General features: G+C 38.8%; 1 protein-coding gene across 3 annotated transcripts in view; it reads right to left on the reverse strand.

Annotated features, from left to right (window-relative positions):
• The window catches only part of Xpnpep3 (X-prolyl aminopeptidase 3), a 57,228-nt gene that overhangs the window by 17,054 nt on the left and 24,429 nt on the right, over positions 1-15,745 (reverse strand). For all 3 annotated transcript variants that reach the window (XM_026405914.2, XM_026405915.2, XM_026405916.2), the window contains 3 exons: positions 15,365-15,567; positions 1,718-1,780; positions 784-897 (listed from right to left, as the gene is read on the reverse strand). In XM_026405914.2, coding sequence (XP_026261699.2) covers positions 784-897; positions 1,718-1,780; positions 15,365-15,567 — 380 coding nt within the window. The remainder of the gene's footprint in view (positions 1-783; positions 898-1,717; positions 1,781-15,364; positions 15,568-15,745) is intronic.

Genomic DNA, 15,745 nt, shown 5'->3' on the forward strand with positions numbered 1-15,745 from the left:
ACCTTATAATTTTTTTCTACCACTAAGCTACATCCCCAGCACTTTTTATTTAAAATCAGAGTCTCACTAACTTGTCCAGGCTGGCCTGAAACTTAAAATTCTCCTACCTTAGCCTTCCACAGTAGTTGGCATTATAGGAATGTTCCAACACACCTTGCCAAGCAGTGGACTTAATAAAAGAATACATGATTCTTAACTTGTATGGTTATATGGGAAGAAAATCATAAAAGATGTGTTTCCTCACAGCCAATAAGGTTTTCTTAAAATTCTTCTGACTTCAAAATATGCTTGGCCCACTGCTGTCACCACATCATAAGGAGTGTAAAAAAATGAAATGAGCAGATGCTTTAGAATATAATACTTGGTTCTCTACTAATGGGTTGCTAAGTTTTTAAAAAATATTTATTTTTTAGTTGTAGTTGGATATAATACCTTTGTTTTTATTTATTTATTTTTATGTGGTACTGAGGATCCAACCCAGGGCCATGCACATGCTAGGAGAGCGCTCTACCGCTGAGCCCCAGCCCCAGCCCCAGCCCCAGCCCCAGCCCGGAGTTGCTAAGTTTTTAAAAGTTTATTTTCCTTATCTATCATGCAAACATGTTAATAGTTGCTCCCATCTAACAAGGATAATTCAAGGACAAATGAGATAATGTCTGTAAAAATCATCTTTTAAACAATAAAAAGCCTTTTAAAATGCAGTTGGTGGAAGTGGAAGGTTACTGCATTTTCTACTAGGCCATCTGGACCTCATGGGAGAAGCACTGGGGGCATTTTATGTACCTTGATGAGTTGATTATTCTTCACATAGTGCAAAGTGTTCGACCGATTACCACCAGCAACCACAGGTGGGTAGGCTAAGATGTCTGCACCACGAGCCCGGCATTCAAATTCAAACTGGAAAACAACATGGTAAGAATTGTGGATGAGCTCTGTAGGTCTGCCCCAGCCCAAGGCTGTCTTCAGCAGCCTCTGCCTCCATACCTGCGCTTACTATATGAGGGTGATTACTGGGAATCTAACCAAACTTTTCATGCTTTTAGTCTTAGATTCTCACCCCGTGTACTATAATCTATTCTATACGTACCCTTTAATTCTCATCAATCCTGTTATTCAAACTTACTATTGAATCTATTCTTTTCTTCTGAGTGTTTTCTAAATTTCTCATGATTTTCAAATTAAGTCCAGAAGAGGACAGAGAAGACCTATGAAGAATAGTGAGCCAGAGACCCATTGGATAAGGTTACTATTTGTTTATTCTTATTTAGCTAAACAACAAATATGGCTTATATTTTTAACAACAGCTCTAAAACTACTAATTTCAACCTTTCAAATAGCTACCACTCTAAATGTTTTTGGTAAGTGAAAAAGGATCTGGGTGACTGGTAAATTCTGTCAATTTCACTACGCTCTGGGTGGAGATGTAGACTTGAGGTATCTATCTGCTACCACCCACATGCTACCTCAGACCCTTCTTCCTTCATGTTTACCAAAACAGTATTATTTTTCTCATCTTACACTGTTTTCCTTCATCTGTTCTGCTTTGCATTTTTCTTCTTTAATTGTAGCACTGCATTCATCTAATAAATTACCAACAACATTTAGAACCAAATCCTCCCCAAGGACATGCTATTACTCCCTGGAAAGCCTACTGAATGTCACCTGTAAATCAATGACTTTCATTTCCAAGAGGACCTTCCCACCATCTGAGGCTCACCTTGGCATAAAGAAAGGCCTCCTCCACAGGGGCTTTACTGGCAAACATGGTTTCTATGAAAGCCTGCAAAGAGAAAGGATGATGAAAGGAAAACAGCCTTATTTCAACTATGCTGTTTCCTCATACATTCAAAATACTGGATTTCAAACAAAAGACACCTTTCCCCTTTGTTTTGTCAACCTGAGGTTGTGACTAAGTAGGCAGAATACAGATTTCTTGAAGAGGAAAAATTACTGCTTTCAGAAATATTTGACTGATGACCGTGGGGCACCCAACCTTCCCATTAGAATGCACACCACATGCTACAGTAAGCAACACAAAGACTGCTCAGGTTGAATGTGTCCTCTAAAACTCACAGTGAAAGTTAATCCCCAGTATGGTGAAATGAAGATGTTAGGGATGGGCTGGGCTCAGTGGTGGAGTTTCCCTGGCATGTGTGAGGTCCTGGGTATACCCCAGCATTTGGGGAAAAAAAAGAAAAAGAAAAAGATGGGCTGGGGTTGTAGCTCAACGGTACAGCATTTGCCTAGCATGTGTGAGGCACTGGGTTTCATCCTCAGCACCACATAAGAATTAATAAATAAATACAAAGGTATTGTGTCCATCTATAATTTAAAAAAAGAAAGAAAGAAAGAAAGGTAGGAAGGTAGGTTAGGGTCTTTTGGGAAGTGATTAGAATCACAAGGACCATGCTCTCAGATGGGATTAGCAGATTTATAAAAGGGTTTGAGAAAGGAAGTTAGGCCTCTTTTGCTTTCCTGCATTCCTCCTTTCTTGCCCTTTCTGTCCCTTCTACCATGTGAAGACACCTAGAGGGCACCATCTATGAAGAATGGGCCCCGAAAGTAGACTTGTTGTCACCTTGATCTTATACTTCCTAGCCTCCAGAACCATAAGGAAATAAACAGATATTTATCTGTTGCTTATAAATTGGCCAATCTCAGGCACCTTGTTATAGCAGCACAATGACTAAGACTGAAAACGTCTGTCATTTTTGTAACAAGAAGCTATAGCTCCAGTGTATGAAATTATAGATTGAATGGTCTAGTCTACAGCAAGGTTTCCCAATCTTAGGATTATTGACATTTGGAGCCAGATAATTCTTTGTGGTGGGCTGTCCTGTTCGATGTTGGATAGCAGCAGCATCCTACAATTATGATCATCAACACTGCCAAAATACACCCCCTCCCAAGAACCACTGGCCTGTAGTATAACTACATTTATTAATTCTTTGGGATAGCGACACTTTATTGTGTGTTTTATTTTTTTAAAAAATTTTTTAAAGGATTCGAGGATCTCAATTTTTTGAGAGAGAGAGAGAGAGAGAGAGAGAGAGAGAGAGAGAGAGAGAGAGGGAATTTTTTAATATTTATTTTTTAGTTTTTTAGTTTTTAATATTCATTTTTTAGTTTTTTAATTTTTTATTTATTTATTTATTTATTTTTTAAAAAATTTATTTATTTTTTAGTTCTCGGCGGACACAACATCTTTTTGTTGGTATGTGGTGCTGAGGATTGAACCCAGGCCGCACGCATGCCAGGCGAGAGCGCTACCGCTTGAGCCACATCCCCAGCCCTAATTTTTTAATATTTATTCTTTGTATGTGGTGCTGAGGATCGAACCCGGGCCGCACGCATGCCAGGCAAGTGTGCTATCGTTTGAGTCACATCCCCAGCCCTTATTGTGTGTTTTCTATTTCAAGGATATACATTTATAATTCACCACTGTTCTTTTTTTTTTTTTTTCCAAAAAAGATATTCTTTTCTTTTTGCTGTACTAGGACCAAATCCAGGGCCTCGCAAATGCTAGGCAAATGCTCTACCACCGAGGCACATCCTCTCACCACAAAAAGGATCTTGTTAAGATCTTCATGACCACTACTGTCATTATGGGTGGGCTGCAGATTTCTCTCAGTTTTCTAGCAGCCAATGTAAAAATGAAAACTGTGTCAGCTCTACAAGTTCCACTGTCTGCTGAATAAGAGCCAGTCAGTTTCCTAGGGATATGATCATATGATGTTATAAGAAGAAAGAAATTCCCTTAAGCTGTTAATACCCTGACCCAAGAATAAACACAATATTCACAGCAATGTTTTAAATAACATAACAAAAAGCAAGTGGAGGGAATATCTGAACAGCTGGCTCCCTCTCTGCTTTCCAATCTTTTCTCAATCATGTTTTCTCTGCAGAGAAGCTTTGACTATCTTGTCTAAACTAGCTCCTTCCATTGCACTTTATCCTCTGCCCTTGCTTCCTTTTTCTTCACAGCATCTAATTCCAGATGACTATATATTATGTTTGTCTCCTTTCTCTCCTCAACTGAATGTAGACTAATAGAGAACAGTGACATGTGGACAGGCTATTTTGCTCACCATTTTATTCTCAGAACCTAGAGTAGTGCCTAGCACAAAGTAGTTACTCAATAAATATCTGAGGAATAAATGAGTAATTACAACTAGTAAAAGGATACACATGCATACTTATATACAAATGTTGAGAGATAAACTGGTTAGCATTCCATTTTTAGCATAAGGACAAAAAAAGAAAAAAGTGATAGTTCTAATGAGTTTATTTACTTGAAAGAGGGATTTTTCTTTTCACTGATTTAATTTTGAACTCTTATTTTAGTTTCATTTTATTTATTTATTTATTTTTAAAATTTATTTTTTTTATTGTTGGTCGTTCAAAACATTACATATTCTTAATACATCATATTTCACAGTTTGATTCAAGTGGGTTATGAACTCCCAATTTTACCCCATATACAGATTGCTGTATCACATCAGTTTCCCTTCCATTGATTGACATATTGCCTTTCTAGTGTCTGATGTATTCTGCTGTCTGTCCTATTCTCTACTATCCCCCCTCCCCTCCCCTCCCCTCCCCTTTTCTCTCTCTACCCCTTCTACTGTAAATCATTTCTTCCATTTGTATTATCTTGTCTTACCCCTCCTTTCCTCTTATATGTCATTTTGTATAACCCTGAGGATAGCCTTCCATTTCCATGCGATTTCCCTTCCCACTCCCTTTCCCTCCCACCTCTCATCCCTGTTTAATGTAAATCTTCTTCTCAAGCTCTTCGTCCCTACCCTGTCCTTGTTTACTCCCCTTATATCAAAGGAGTCATTTGGTATTTGTTTTTTAAAGATTGACTAGCTTCACTTAGCATAATCTGCTCTAATGCCATCCATTTCCCTCCAAATTCTATGATTTTGTCATTTTTTAATGCAGAGTAATACTCCATTGTGTATAAATGCCACATTTTTTTTTTATCCATTCATCTATTGAAGGGCATCTAGGCTGATTCCACAATCTTGCTATCGTGAATTGTGCTGCTATGAACATCGATGTAGCAGTGTCCCTGTAGCATGCTCTTATTAGGTCTTTAGGGAATAGACCGAGAAGGGGAATAGCTGGGTCAAATGGTGGTTCCATTCCCAGCTTTCCAAGAAATCTCCATACTGCTTTCCAAATTGGCTGCACCAATTTGCAATCCCACCAGCAATGAACAAGAGTGTCCTTTTCCCCGCATCCTCTCCAGCACTTATTGTTGTTTGACTTCCTAATGGCTGCCAATCTTACTGGAGTGAGATGGTATCTTAGGGTAGTTTTGATTTGCATTTCTCTGACTGCTAGCGATGGTGAGCATTTTTTCATGTACTTATTGATTGATTGTATGTCCTCCTCTGAGAAGTGTCTGTTCAGGTCCTTGGCCCATTTATTGATTGGGTTATTTGTTATCTTATTGCCTAATTTTTTGAGTTCTTAGTATATTCTGGTTATTAGGGCTCTATCTGAATCATTTTATTTATTTAAATGCGGTGCTGAGAGTCGAACCCAACGCTTCACACACGCCAGGCAAGTGCACTACTGCTGAGCCCCAGCCCCAGCCCCAGCCCCTAATTTTGAACTGTTATTGAATGGCACTGGGAATTTTTGAGATCATGGCTCTTTTACATTGCTGTTCAGACTAACCAAGATGGAAAAGCTCCTCTTCCTTCCTAGGTGGATGCCTGACCTCTTCTGTCATAAATGTGCCTAGTAGGAGTCAATATCTTCTTCCTGTCATTAATGTGCCTACTAGGAGTCAATATCTTCTCAGATGATTCCAGATATATATAAGACACATGGTTCAAATGCCACCTTTCCTTATTATGTGCTTGATATCCTTCCTGTAAAGATCAAGGGACAGACTTAATGATAAGTACTTCTTAGGGTTTTCTTGTCCTAATGTAGCCTATACTCCCAAATGACACTTGGCCCTCTTACTCTACTAGGTGCTACTTAAATATTTGTATTTTGCTTCTTGAAAAATGTAAAATGCGTTTTTTTTTTTGCCTTTTTCTCTGAACATGTCATAAACAGAACACATCATGAAAGAACATTGTACAGCTTATGGAGAAGGGAGAGTGGAAAGGAAAAGCATTTCAGTTAAAATTTCATAAATGTGGGCTGGGGTTGTGGCTCAGAGGTAGAGCGCTTGCCTACCATGCATGAGGCACTGGGTTTGATCCTCAGCACTACATAAAAAGAAAATAAAGATATTGTGTCCACCTATAACTAAAAAATAAATACTAAAAAAACTTTATAAATGTTTTTAATGTAGGTGTGTTGTGATATGAGAGAAGGAAGGCTGTGACATTCGAAAAGGAGGGGAGGGCTGGGGTGTATCTCATTGGTAGAGCACTTGTCTAGCATGCGTGAGGCCCTAGGTTTGATCCCCAGAACCACATCAAGGAAAAAAAAAAAAAAAAAAGGAAGGAAGGGAACTGCAGGTAGGTAGAGAGATGGCAGAAGACTATGGCGCATCCCAGAGTTCACTGTGGCTAGAATGTTAAGCACACATGGAAGAATAAGACAAGATAAAGCTCAAAATGTAGACAGCAGGGACCAGATCATGAAAAGTCTTGCATGGGCATTTTGAACTTTAAACCCAGAAACAACAGGAAGCCAACTACCAAAGAACTTGAAATAGGAGAGGGACAGAGTTGAAAAGATCACTTTGGCTAGGGTAGAGTTAGAATGAGGTATTCTCCTGTGCTAGGCACTTTTCATTATTTCATTCTACTTTTCCACAACTCTAGAGACAGGCAATATTATCCTTATTATGGCCCCAGAAATTTGGGCTCAGCGAGGTTTAGTAACTTGGCCCAAATGACACAGGTTGGCATGTAAGCCCAGATCTGTCAAACGTTTTCCACTATAACATTCTGTCTCCCTAGGAGTGGATCTGGCAACTAATTAGATGCAAGGGTTACGGGAAAAAATTGTCTAGAATAACTTCCATATTTCTATCTAAAGTAACTGGGTAGATGTTAATATTATCAATAATAAAAATAATATAGGCTGGGTATTTATATATATAGTGCTGAGCGCCAAGCCCAGCGCCTTACACACGTCAGGCAAGTAAGTGCACTACCACTGAGCCCCAGCCCCAGCCCCTAATTTTGAACTGTTTCTGAATAGCACATCTGTAATTCCAATGGCATGAGAGGCTGAGGCAAGAGGATCATGAGTTCAAAGCCAGATTCAGTAACTTAGTGAGGCCCTAAGCATTTAGTGAGACCCTGTCTCAAAATAAAATATAAAAGGGCTGGGGATGTGGCTTAGTGGTAGAGCACTACTGGGTTCAATCTGCAGTACCCCCAAATAAAGCATAATTATTCTTGTTTGGGGGTGGGGTATGCTGAGGATTGAACCTCAGCCCTTGTCCATGCTAGGCAAGCATTCTAACACCAAGTTATATCCCCTCCCCTTTTAAAAATTTTATTTTGAGACAGGGTCTTGTTAAAGTGTCTAGGCTAGCTGGTCTTGAAGTTGTAATCCTCCTTCCTCAGCCTTCTTGAGTTGCTGGATTATATGTATATATCACTTCATCCAGGGCAGTATAATTATTTAAAAATTTTTTTAGATGTTGATGGACCTTTCTTTTATTCATTTATTTATATGTGGTGCTGAGGATTGAACCCAGTGCCTCACATATGCTAGGCAAGTGCTCTACCACTGAGCCACAACCCCAGCCCCTAGTATAATTATTCTTATGGAAATTATTTTGCCTAGATACCCCCCACCCACCAAAAAAATCTTTTTTAAAGAAATGCCCAGGCTCAAACTTGTGATACTCTTGCTTCAGCCTCCCATGTCACTGGGATTATAGGCATGTGCCACCACAGGCAAGAAATAAAAAAATCTTATAGAGGGCTGGGGATATAGATCAATAGTAGAGTGCTTACTTTTGCACATGAGAAACACTTTAACATTTTAATAGAATTGAGAATGTTTAAGGAACATGTTGACTTGTAGCTGGAAGTTATTCATTAAGAAAAATAAGGTCAAATTCCATCTCCCTGGCTGATGTCACTGCTGGGCTGATAAAGGGAACGCCACAAATTACATTATTTTACAACACTTAAAACAGACTTTAATAACAACATGGCCGGAGGCTGGGGTTGTGGCTCAGTGGTAGAGTGCTTGCCTAGCATGCCCAAGGCACTGGGTTTGATCTTCAGCACCACATAAATGTAAAATAAAGATATTGTGTCCACCTAAAAAAACCCCTAAAAAGTAAGAATTAAAAAAAAAGGGGGGGGGCTGGGATTGTGGCTCAGCGGTAGAGTACTCGCTTAGCATGGGCAGGACCCAGGTTCTATCCTCAGCACCACATAAAAAAAAAAATAAAGGTGTTGTGTTGTGTCCATAAACAACAACAACAACAACAACAACAACAACAAAACCCCAGCATGGCCAGGGAAAGAAGTATGGAGATACACTGTGGATTTATACCTGATTTTACACCTTATCCAAGACATCTGATCACTGGGCTGATGTCAATTTAATGAGGACCCTTACTATTATACCTCAGATTTGTTCTTAGCTTCCTTATTTTAAAAATCAATGACTTGATGGGGAAAATAAATCAATGATTCAAAGGAAGATACAAATGCATGCTTATCATTTATGTATTAGTAAGTAACCTTGCTGGTCTGGCTGTGGCTAGAGCACTCACCGGCACACAGTGGAAGGTTACTAACATGAGGAAAACAAGAATGCTTAACTTTGGGAATATTAAAGGCAGAGGACAGAAAAGCAGTCTTGTGCTACAGTTTTGCTAAAGTTCTTGCATGGCACTGATCCTGGTCAAGGCCTGAAACACACTGATTGGTACCAAGGATTGAACCCAGGGGCGCTTAACAACTGAGCAACATCACCAGTCCTTTATTATTTTTTAAAATTTTGACAGGGGTGGGGGGGCGCGGCTGAGGCTGTAAGTAACTGTACATAGAGTGCCTAGCACATGTGAGATATTGGGTTCAATCCTCAGTGTCACATAAAAATACATACATAAATAAATAGGTCTAAAAATTGCTGACACTTCCAGAGCAGTTTGTATCAGCTTGTTAGTACTGATAACAGATAAATGCTTTGAACTTGGTCTTCATGAGCTCTCTGAAGAACTCTGCTATCATTCAAAGAGAAAAATACCTGTGAAACAAAAACCAAAACCCCCTGAGATCCCACTTTAGGGTCTATGGTTCTGAGGTATTCTTCGGACGCACTGATGGCTCCTGATCTGTGAAAGAAAATATTCTTCTTGGTCCTTACCTAGAAAGGAAAATAGGAGCCTGCACTTGGTATTCCTGGGCCCCTTACTGCAAAATTACCATCGACTGTAATACATTATCTTAACTTTAATGCTGTTGTTATATTACACTCTTTTCCTATAATAACTGTAAATCTGTAAGCTTTGTCAGTGAGTCTTTAACAACTGAGTGTTGTTTAATTGCTACTATTAGTATAGTTATCTTTAGAAGTAGGAATGCTTAGAAGACGCCTAACATTATTTTTTACTGAATTAAAATTCATATTACATAAAGTTAACCGATAAAAGTAAACAATTCAGTGACTTTTTAGTACATTTATGTTTTGCAACTACCATCTATTTCAAAACCTTTTCATTACCCCCCACCAAAATTGGAATATTTAATTCACACTCTATCATCCCAACCTCTAATATCCTCTGAGGTATCCTATGTATTTACTTGTTCTGGGTATTACATATAAATGGACCAATAGAATATGTGAGCGTTGTCTGTCTTCTTTCATTTCACATGTTTAGTTTTCAAGGTTCATGCACAATAGTGTTCCTTGGCTGAACAGCATTCTACTACACAAGACATAGTCTGTTTATTGGTGAGTATGTGGGTTGTCTGTGCACTTACTTCACTTTCTAACCAGTAAAGTACATTTTCTCTGCATCCTCAACAATACTTGGTGTTTTCTGCTTTCTTAATATAACAGCCATTTTAGTGGGTGTGAAATGATTATCTCATTATGGTTTTATTTTCCTAATGGCTAATGATGTTGAACATTTTTTCATACGTTTACTGGCCATATGCATATTTTCTTCAGAGAACTACCTATTTAAAAAATCAAGTTATTTGTCTCTGTGGATAATTGTAATATGAGTCTTTATATATTCTGGATACTAGACCTTTATCAGATAATGATCTGTAATATTTTCTCCCATTCTGTAGTTTTTTTCACTTTCTTGATATTGCCTTTTCATGTAAAAAATTTCATATTTTGGTGAAGTCCATTTCTTCTTTGTGGCCTTTGCTTTTGGAATTAAATCTAAGAATCCATTGGCAACCAAAAAGTCATGAAGACTTACTCTGTTTTTTTTTTAATATATATTTTTTTTGGTTGTAGTTGGACACATACCTTTATTTTACTTATTATTATTATTTTATGTGGTGGTGAGGATCAAATCCAGGGCCTAGCATGTGCTAGGCGAGTGCTCTATCGCTGAGCCACAACCCCAGCTTCTTACTCTATGTTTTCTTCAACAAGTTTTATAGTTTTGTCTCTTAAATTTAGGTAACTAACCAATTTTGAGTTAATTTTCATATATGATGAGAGGTAGAGATAAAAATTTTATTCTTTTTGGTGGCACACGCCTGTAATCCCAGTGGCCTGGGAGGCTGAGGCAGGAGGATCATGAATTCCGAGCCAGCCTCAGAAACTGGGAGGCGCTTAGCAAATCAGTAAGATCCTGTCTTCTAAATAAAAAATATCAAATAGGGTTGGGGATGTGGCTCAGTGGTGAGTGCCCCTGAGTTTCCCAGTACCCCCCAGCAAAAAAATTTTATTCTTTTGCATGTGGATATCCAGTTGTCCCAGCACATATGGCTAAATAAATATGGCTAAAGTGTTATTTTGAAAAAAAAAATTAGAGATGATAAAAAAAGGATTAGCCAGGCCATTCTTGGTTTGAAGTAGCACATGTTTTGAAACTTAAGACTTTAGAAAAGAGGATTTGGAGGGGAAAAGGAAACTGATGGAAGATCTGCTAAAATATTCAGTGGTGTGGTTAGTGCTGTAAGCTATGGCTAAAAGGAAGCTCTGGATGATCCTTTACGCGTTCTCTGTTTGGTCAACAGATGGAGATCTAACCAAAAGAAATCATTTTTGATGAGTCAGTTAATCTTATGACACTAACAACTAAAATAATTCAAGTGGCACACTAAAATTAGATGAAAAAAACCTTTGAGCAAGGGGTTGTTATTCAGTGAAGGATATATAACTTAAGCAAATAGCCCAATTGAGGGGCTGGAGGTATAGCTGAGAGATAGAGAATATGCTGAGCATCCACAAGGCCCTGGGTTCAATCCCCCAGCAACAACAAAAATCTCTATCTCCTGTTTATTGTCACAGGACAGTTTACCATAGACCTGTCTTACCATAATAGGTCTAGGTAAGACAGGGAATCTAAACCTAATATGAATGGCATATTAACTACATTTTCTTGTTTTATTTTACTTTCCAGCCCTTTTTACTTTTTTATTTTGAGACAGGATCTCACTTAGCTGTTTAGGACCTCACTAAATTGCTGAGGCTGGTGTTGAATTTGCTAATTCTCCTGATATGGCCTACCAAAGCTGCTAGGATTACAGGAGTGGGCTACCACACCTAGCTGTTTTGCTATTCTTATTTCTCTGTTATCTGGGTCTTACTGACCTGGACAGACTGCTCTCCCCAGAGTTAGACATTTCCTACAGAGAAAAAGACAACCTTGCCTAGAGCACATATTTGATATATAAACTGACCCCCAATCCATAACCCCAGACTCCTTTTATCAGGTTCCTGCAGTCTGGGACACTAACTGCTACTCTAAATCATCCAAGGGCCTGGCCCAGGAAAGCTAGGGAACATACCTATAGTGATATGAAATGACTGAAAGAAAGGCTGTGCCAGTAAAGTGCTGAATAATAACATATACCACTGGGGCGCAATGAAGCTCAAATTACTAATATTGCTCTGGTTGCCAATAGCATAGTCCCATTTTCCTGTAGTTAACCAATCTATTCTCTTCTCATAAGAATGGACAGCTCAGCTCAGCAGTTGAACTAGAAAGTGTATTTCAGTGGGAAGAGTGTGGGTTAAAATTAATGATAAATTTGACTACTGTAGTAATCATTTCATTATTCATACTATGAAACCTGTCAGAAAATGGAGTTGCTTGTATCAGTTGTAACAAATAAATAAAACTGGATAATTATCACAAAAGACTGCCAGAACCACAATCATGCACAAAGGCCATTGCAACTGTTACATAAGGAAACTGTTCAACTTTAGTCTGGCACTGCCCTTATTATGCATCCCTGTGGCCACGGATTACTGTTTCAAAATTATCTGATGTAATCTTATGCATTTTTTCCTTTAAAAACTTCCCCTTGGGGCTGGGGATGTGGCTCAAGCGGTAGCGAGCTTGCCTAGCGTGCGTGCGGCCCGGGTTCGATCCTCAGCACCACATACAAACACAGATGTTGTGTCCGCCGAGAACTAAGTTAAAATAAATAAATAAATAAATAAAAAATAAAGAAATAAAAACTTCCCCTTGCCTTAACCTCTTTGAATACACTTATAGTTCAACTATGGCATGCACATTCCCAAAGCAATGAACTACTGTTCTCAAATAGATATCATTAATCTTCAGAGAATCTCTGTTATTGAGGTTGACAATATACACAAATCTTGTTGTTCATTTAAAATATGGAAAATAAAAATAAATGAAAAATTAATAATAAATGGAAGAAAGGTGAGATTGTTACTGCAGGGAAGGGAGAAAGTCAAGGTGTGTTTCAAAAGCTCAAGAGATGTTTCGGGTGCAAGAGATGCTAAATTCATGAGAGTAATATTTTCTCTTGGTTTTGACTCAGATGCTCCTTAGAGTAAAGGTCTCTTATAAAAGCTCTTCTCTTCAGAAAGCTCAAAGGAAGATGTGGACAACAGCCAACCTAACAAAAACACTTCTAAGAGTGTCATATTCTTTAAAATAGCAGAAGAGATAGGAGTATTTTCTATAAGCATATGGAACAATAAAAATGAGGCTTTGACTTTTGTTTTGTTTTTTTGGTACCAGGGATTGAACCCAGGGGCACTTAAAAATTGAGACATATCCCCAGCCCCCTTTTTTAAAAATATTTTATTAGAGACATTGAGCTCTAATTGAGCTGCTGAGGCTGGATTTGAACTTACAATCCTCTTGCCTCAGCCTTCCCAAGTTGCTGAGATTACAGGCATGCACCATCATGCTTGGCTAGGCTTTGTCTTTTGATGCTGTTTTACAGAATGCATCTATTAGTAAAGACTCATGTTGGGAAGGACCTGTAAGACTATTAGAAAAACACTGTAAATGTAAACAATGTAAATGAACGTTGTATAGCCATTAATTGTGATGATAAAGGTTTTTAAAACATACCAAAATGTGATGGTAGAAAGTTATCAACTACCCTGTCCCATTTGTCATAATATGAGTAAAAATTAGCTATCTGCTTTGTTATTATGGGTGGCGGGACAATCGGGTCACTTGGCTTACTGACAAGAACTAGATATAAAATGTTTCTTTCTTTTTTTTTTTTTTCTTTTTTTCAAGAGAGAGAGAGAGAGAGAGAGAGAGAGAATTTTTTAAATTATTTTATTTTTTAGTTTTTGGTGGACACATCATCTTTATTTGTATGTGGTGCTGAGGATCGAACCTGGGCCGCACGCACGCCAAGCGAGTGCGCTACCGCTTGAACCACATCTCCAGCCCCAACTTGATGTTTCTGACATTTCAAATTTCAAGGTGTATGATCATGGAAAGTGCTATGGTACATTTAAATCAATCTATCCATGTGTGATTATCATTCATATGACCCATGCCTAGGGGACTCCTAACAGCAACAACATGTCTGGTATTGCCTTATTCAAAGTAAGAAAGATTTAGTGGAATTAGGAACTGGGCTAGCAATAATTGACTAGGTAGATTTGGGAGTTTTTGGTTTCTTTTTAGAAATGGTTATCATTATGTTGCCAAGCTGGTCTTGATCTCCTCGTCTCAAGTAATCCTCTTGCCTCAGCCTCCCCAGTAGCTAGGACTACAGCCACTACACTCACTTTGGATATATTTTCTTCTTCTTCGTTTTTTTTTTTTTTTGGGGGGGGCGGGTACTGGGGGATTGAACCCAAGGGCGCTCTGTTACTGAGCTACATCCCTATTTTGTATTTTATGTAGAGATAGGGTTCTCAATGAGTTCTTAGCACCTCACTTTTGCTGAGGCTGCCTTTGAATTTGTGATCCTCCTATCTTAGTCTCCAGAGCCACTGAGATTACAGGCGTGTGACACCATGCTGGCTCAGATAAATTTTTTTTTTTTAATTTTTTTAGTTGTTGATGGATCTTTATTTTCATTTATTTATATGCAGTGCTGAGAATTGAACCCAGTGCCTCACACGTGATAGGCAAGTGCTCTACCACTGAGCTATATTCCCAGCCCTTAGATTTTCTTTTAATAAGGAAAGTCACCCAGATGAAAAAGATCTTCTAACATAAACAAGGTGCCTTAAATGCATCTGATTCCAAGAGTAAGGACAATAGTGGCAAGCAGAGTGCTAACAAAATGTGCCTTACAATTAAAACATACACTAAGATACCATGCCCAAACCACCCTGGCAATAGGAGGAAGAGCAACTAACATTGATGAGTAAAGATCCCCCTTCAACTATGGCATGCTTATTTCCATTAAAAAGAAGGCAGATTTATGGCTGGGTATAATGGCACACACCTGCAATCCCAGTGATTGAGGTAGGAGGATTGCAAGTTTGAGGCTAGTCTGAGCAACATAACAAGACACTGTTTCAAGATGAAAAATAAAAAGGGTTGGGGATATAGCTTAGCATTACAGCATTACGGTGCCCCTGGGCTCAATCCCCAGTACCACAAAGAGGAAAAAAAAAAAAAAAGGCAGATTTGCTGCAAGGTATTGAGCAGGTCTCTAGATATGTTCACTAAACATACTGAAGTCAAAGCTAGATGTTCATCTGCCTATAATGTTAAGTATATAACCTGAAGGTGCCTAATGAACCCTAAGAATTTGTGATTTTTGTAACTCGGAAAGAACTTTTTCAAGTTGGGCCCAGTGAAGAATGCCTGAAATCCGAGCTACTCTGGAGGCTGAGGCAGAGGGATTAGAAGCTGAAGAGCAGCCTTGGCAACTTACCAAAACTCTTTAAAATTATAAAGGTCTTGGGGATGTAGCTTAGTGATAGGGTGCCCCTAGGTTCAAACCCTGCTACCAAAAAAAAACCTTTTCAATAGGAACCATACCTGTGATGTCAGCTTCCCAGCAATCTGCATTCTCTCAATTTCTGCAGAAGATTTGATTAGCCGGAGGCGCTGTACCAGATGCTGAACTCCCCGAACCTTGTTCTTGCTCCTGGCTTTGGCCTCAGTCACACTCTGCATGTAGTCAGAGTGAAGCTGTGCATGAGAAGGCTTCATCCAGTCATACCAAATGATGTTCGACTCAGCTTAGAATGAGAAAAAAAAAAAATTCAAAAAATAAAATTAATAGGCCAGGCATGGTGGCACATGCCTGTAGTCCCAGCAGCTTGGAAGGCTGAGGCAGGAGGATCATAAGTTCAAAGTCAGCCTCAACAAAAAGCAAGGTGCTAAGCAACTCGGTGAGATCCTGTCTCTAAATAAAAT

The sequence above is a fragment of the Urocitellus parryii genome, chromosome 5 (assembly GCF_045843805.1).
Source record: "Urocitellus parryii isolate mUroPar1 chromosome 5, mUroPar1.hap1, whole genome shotgun sequence".
Classification (NCBI taxonomy): domain Eukaryota; kingdom Metazoa; phylum Chordata; class Mammalia; order Rodentia; family Sciuridae; genus Urocitellus; species Urocitellus parryii.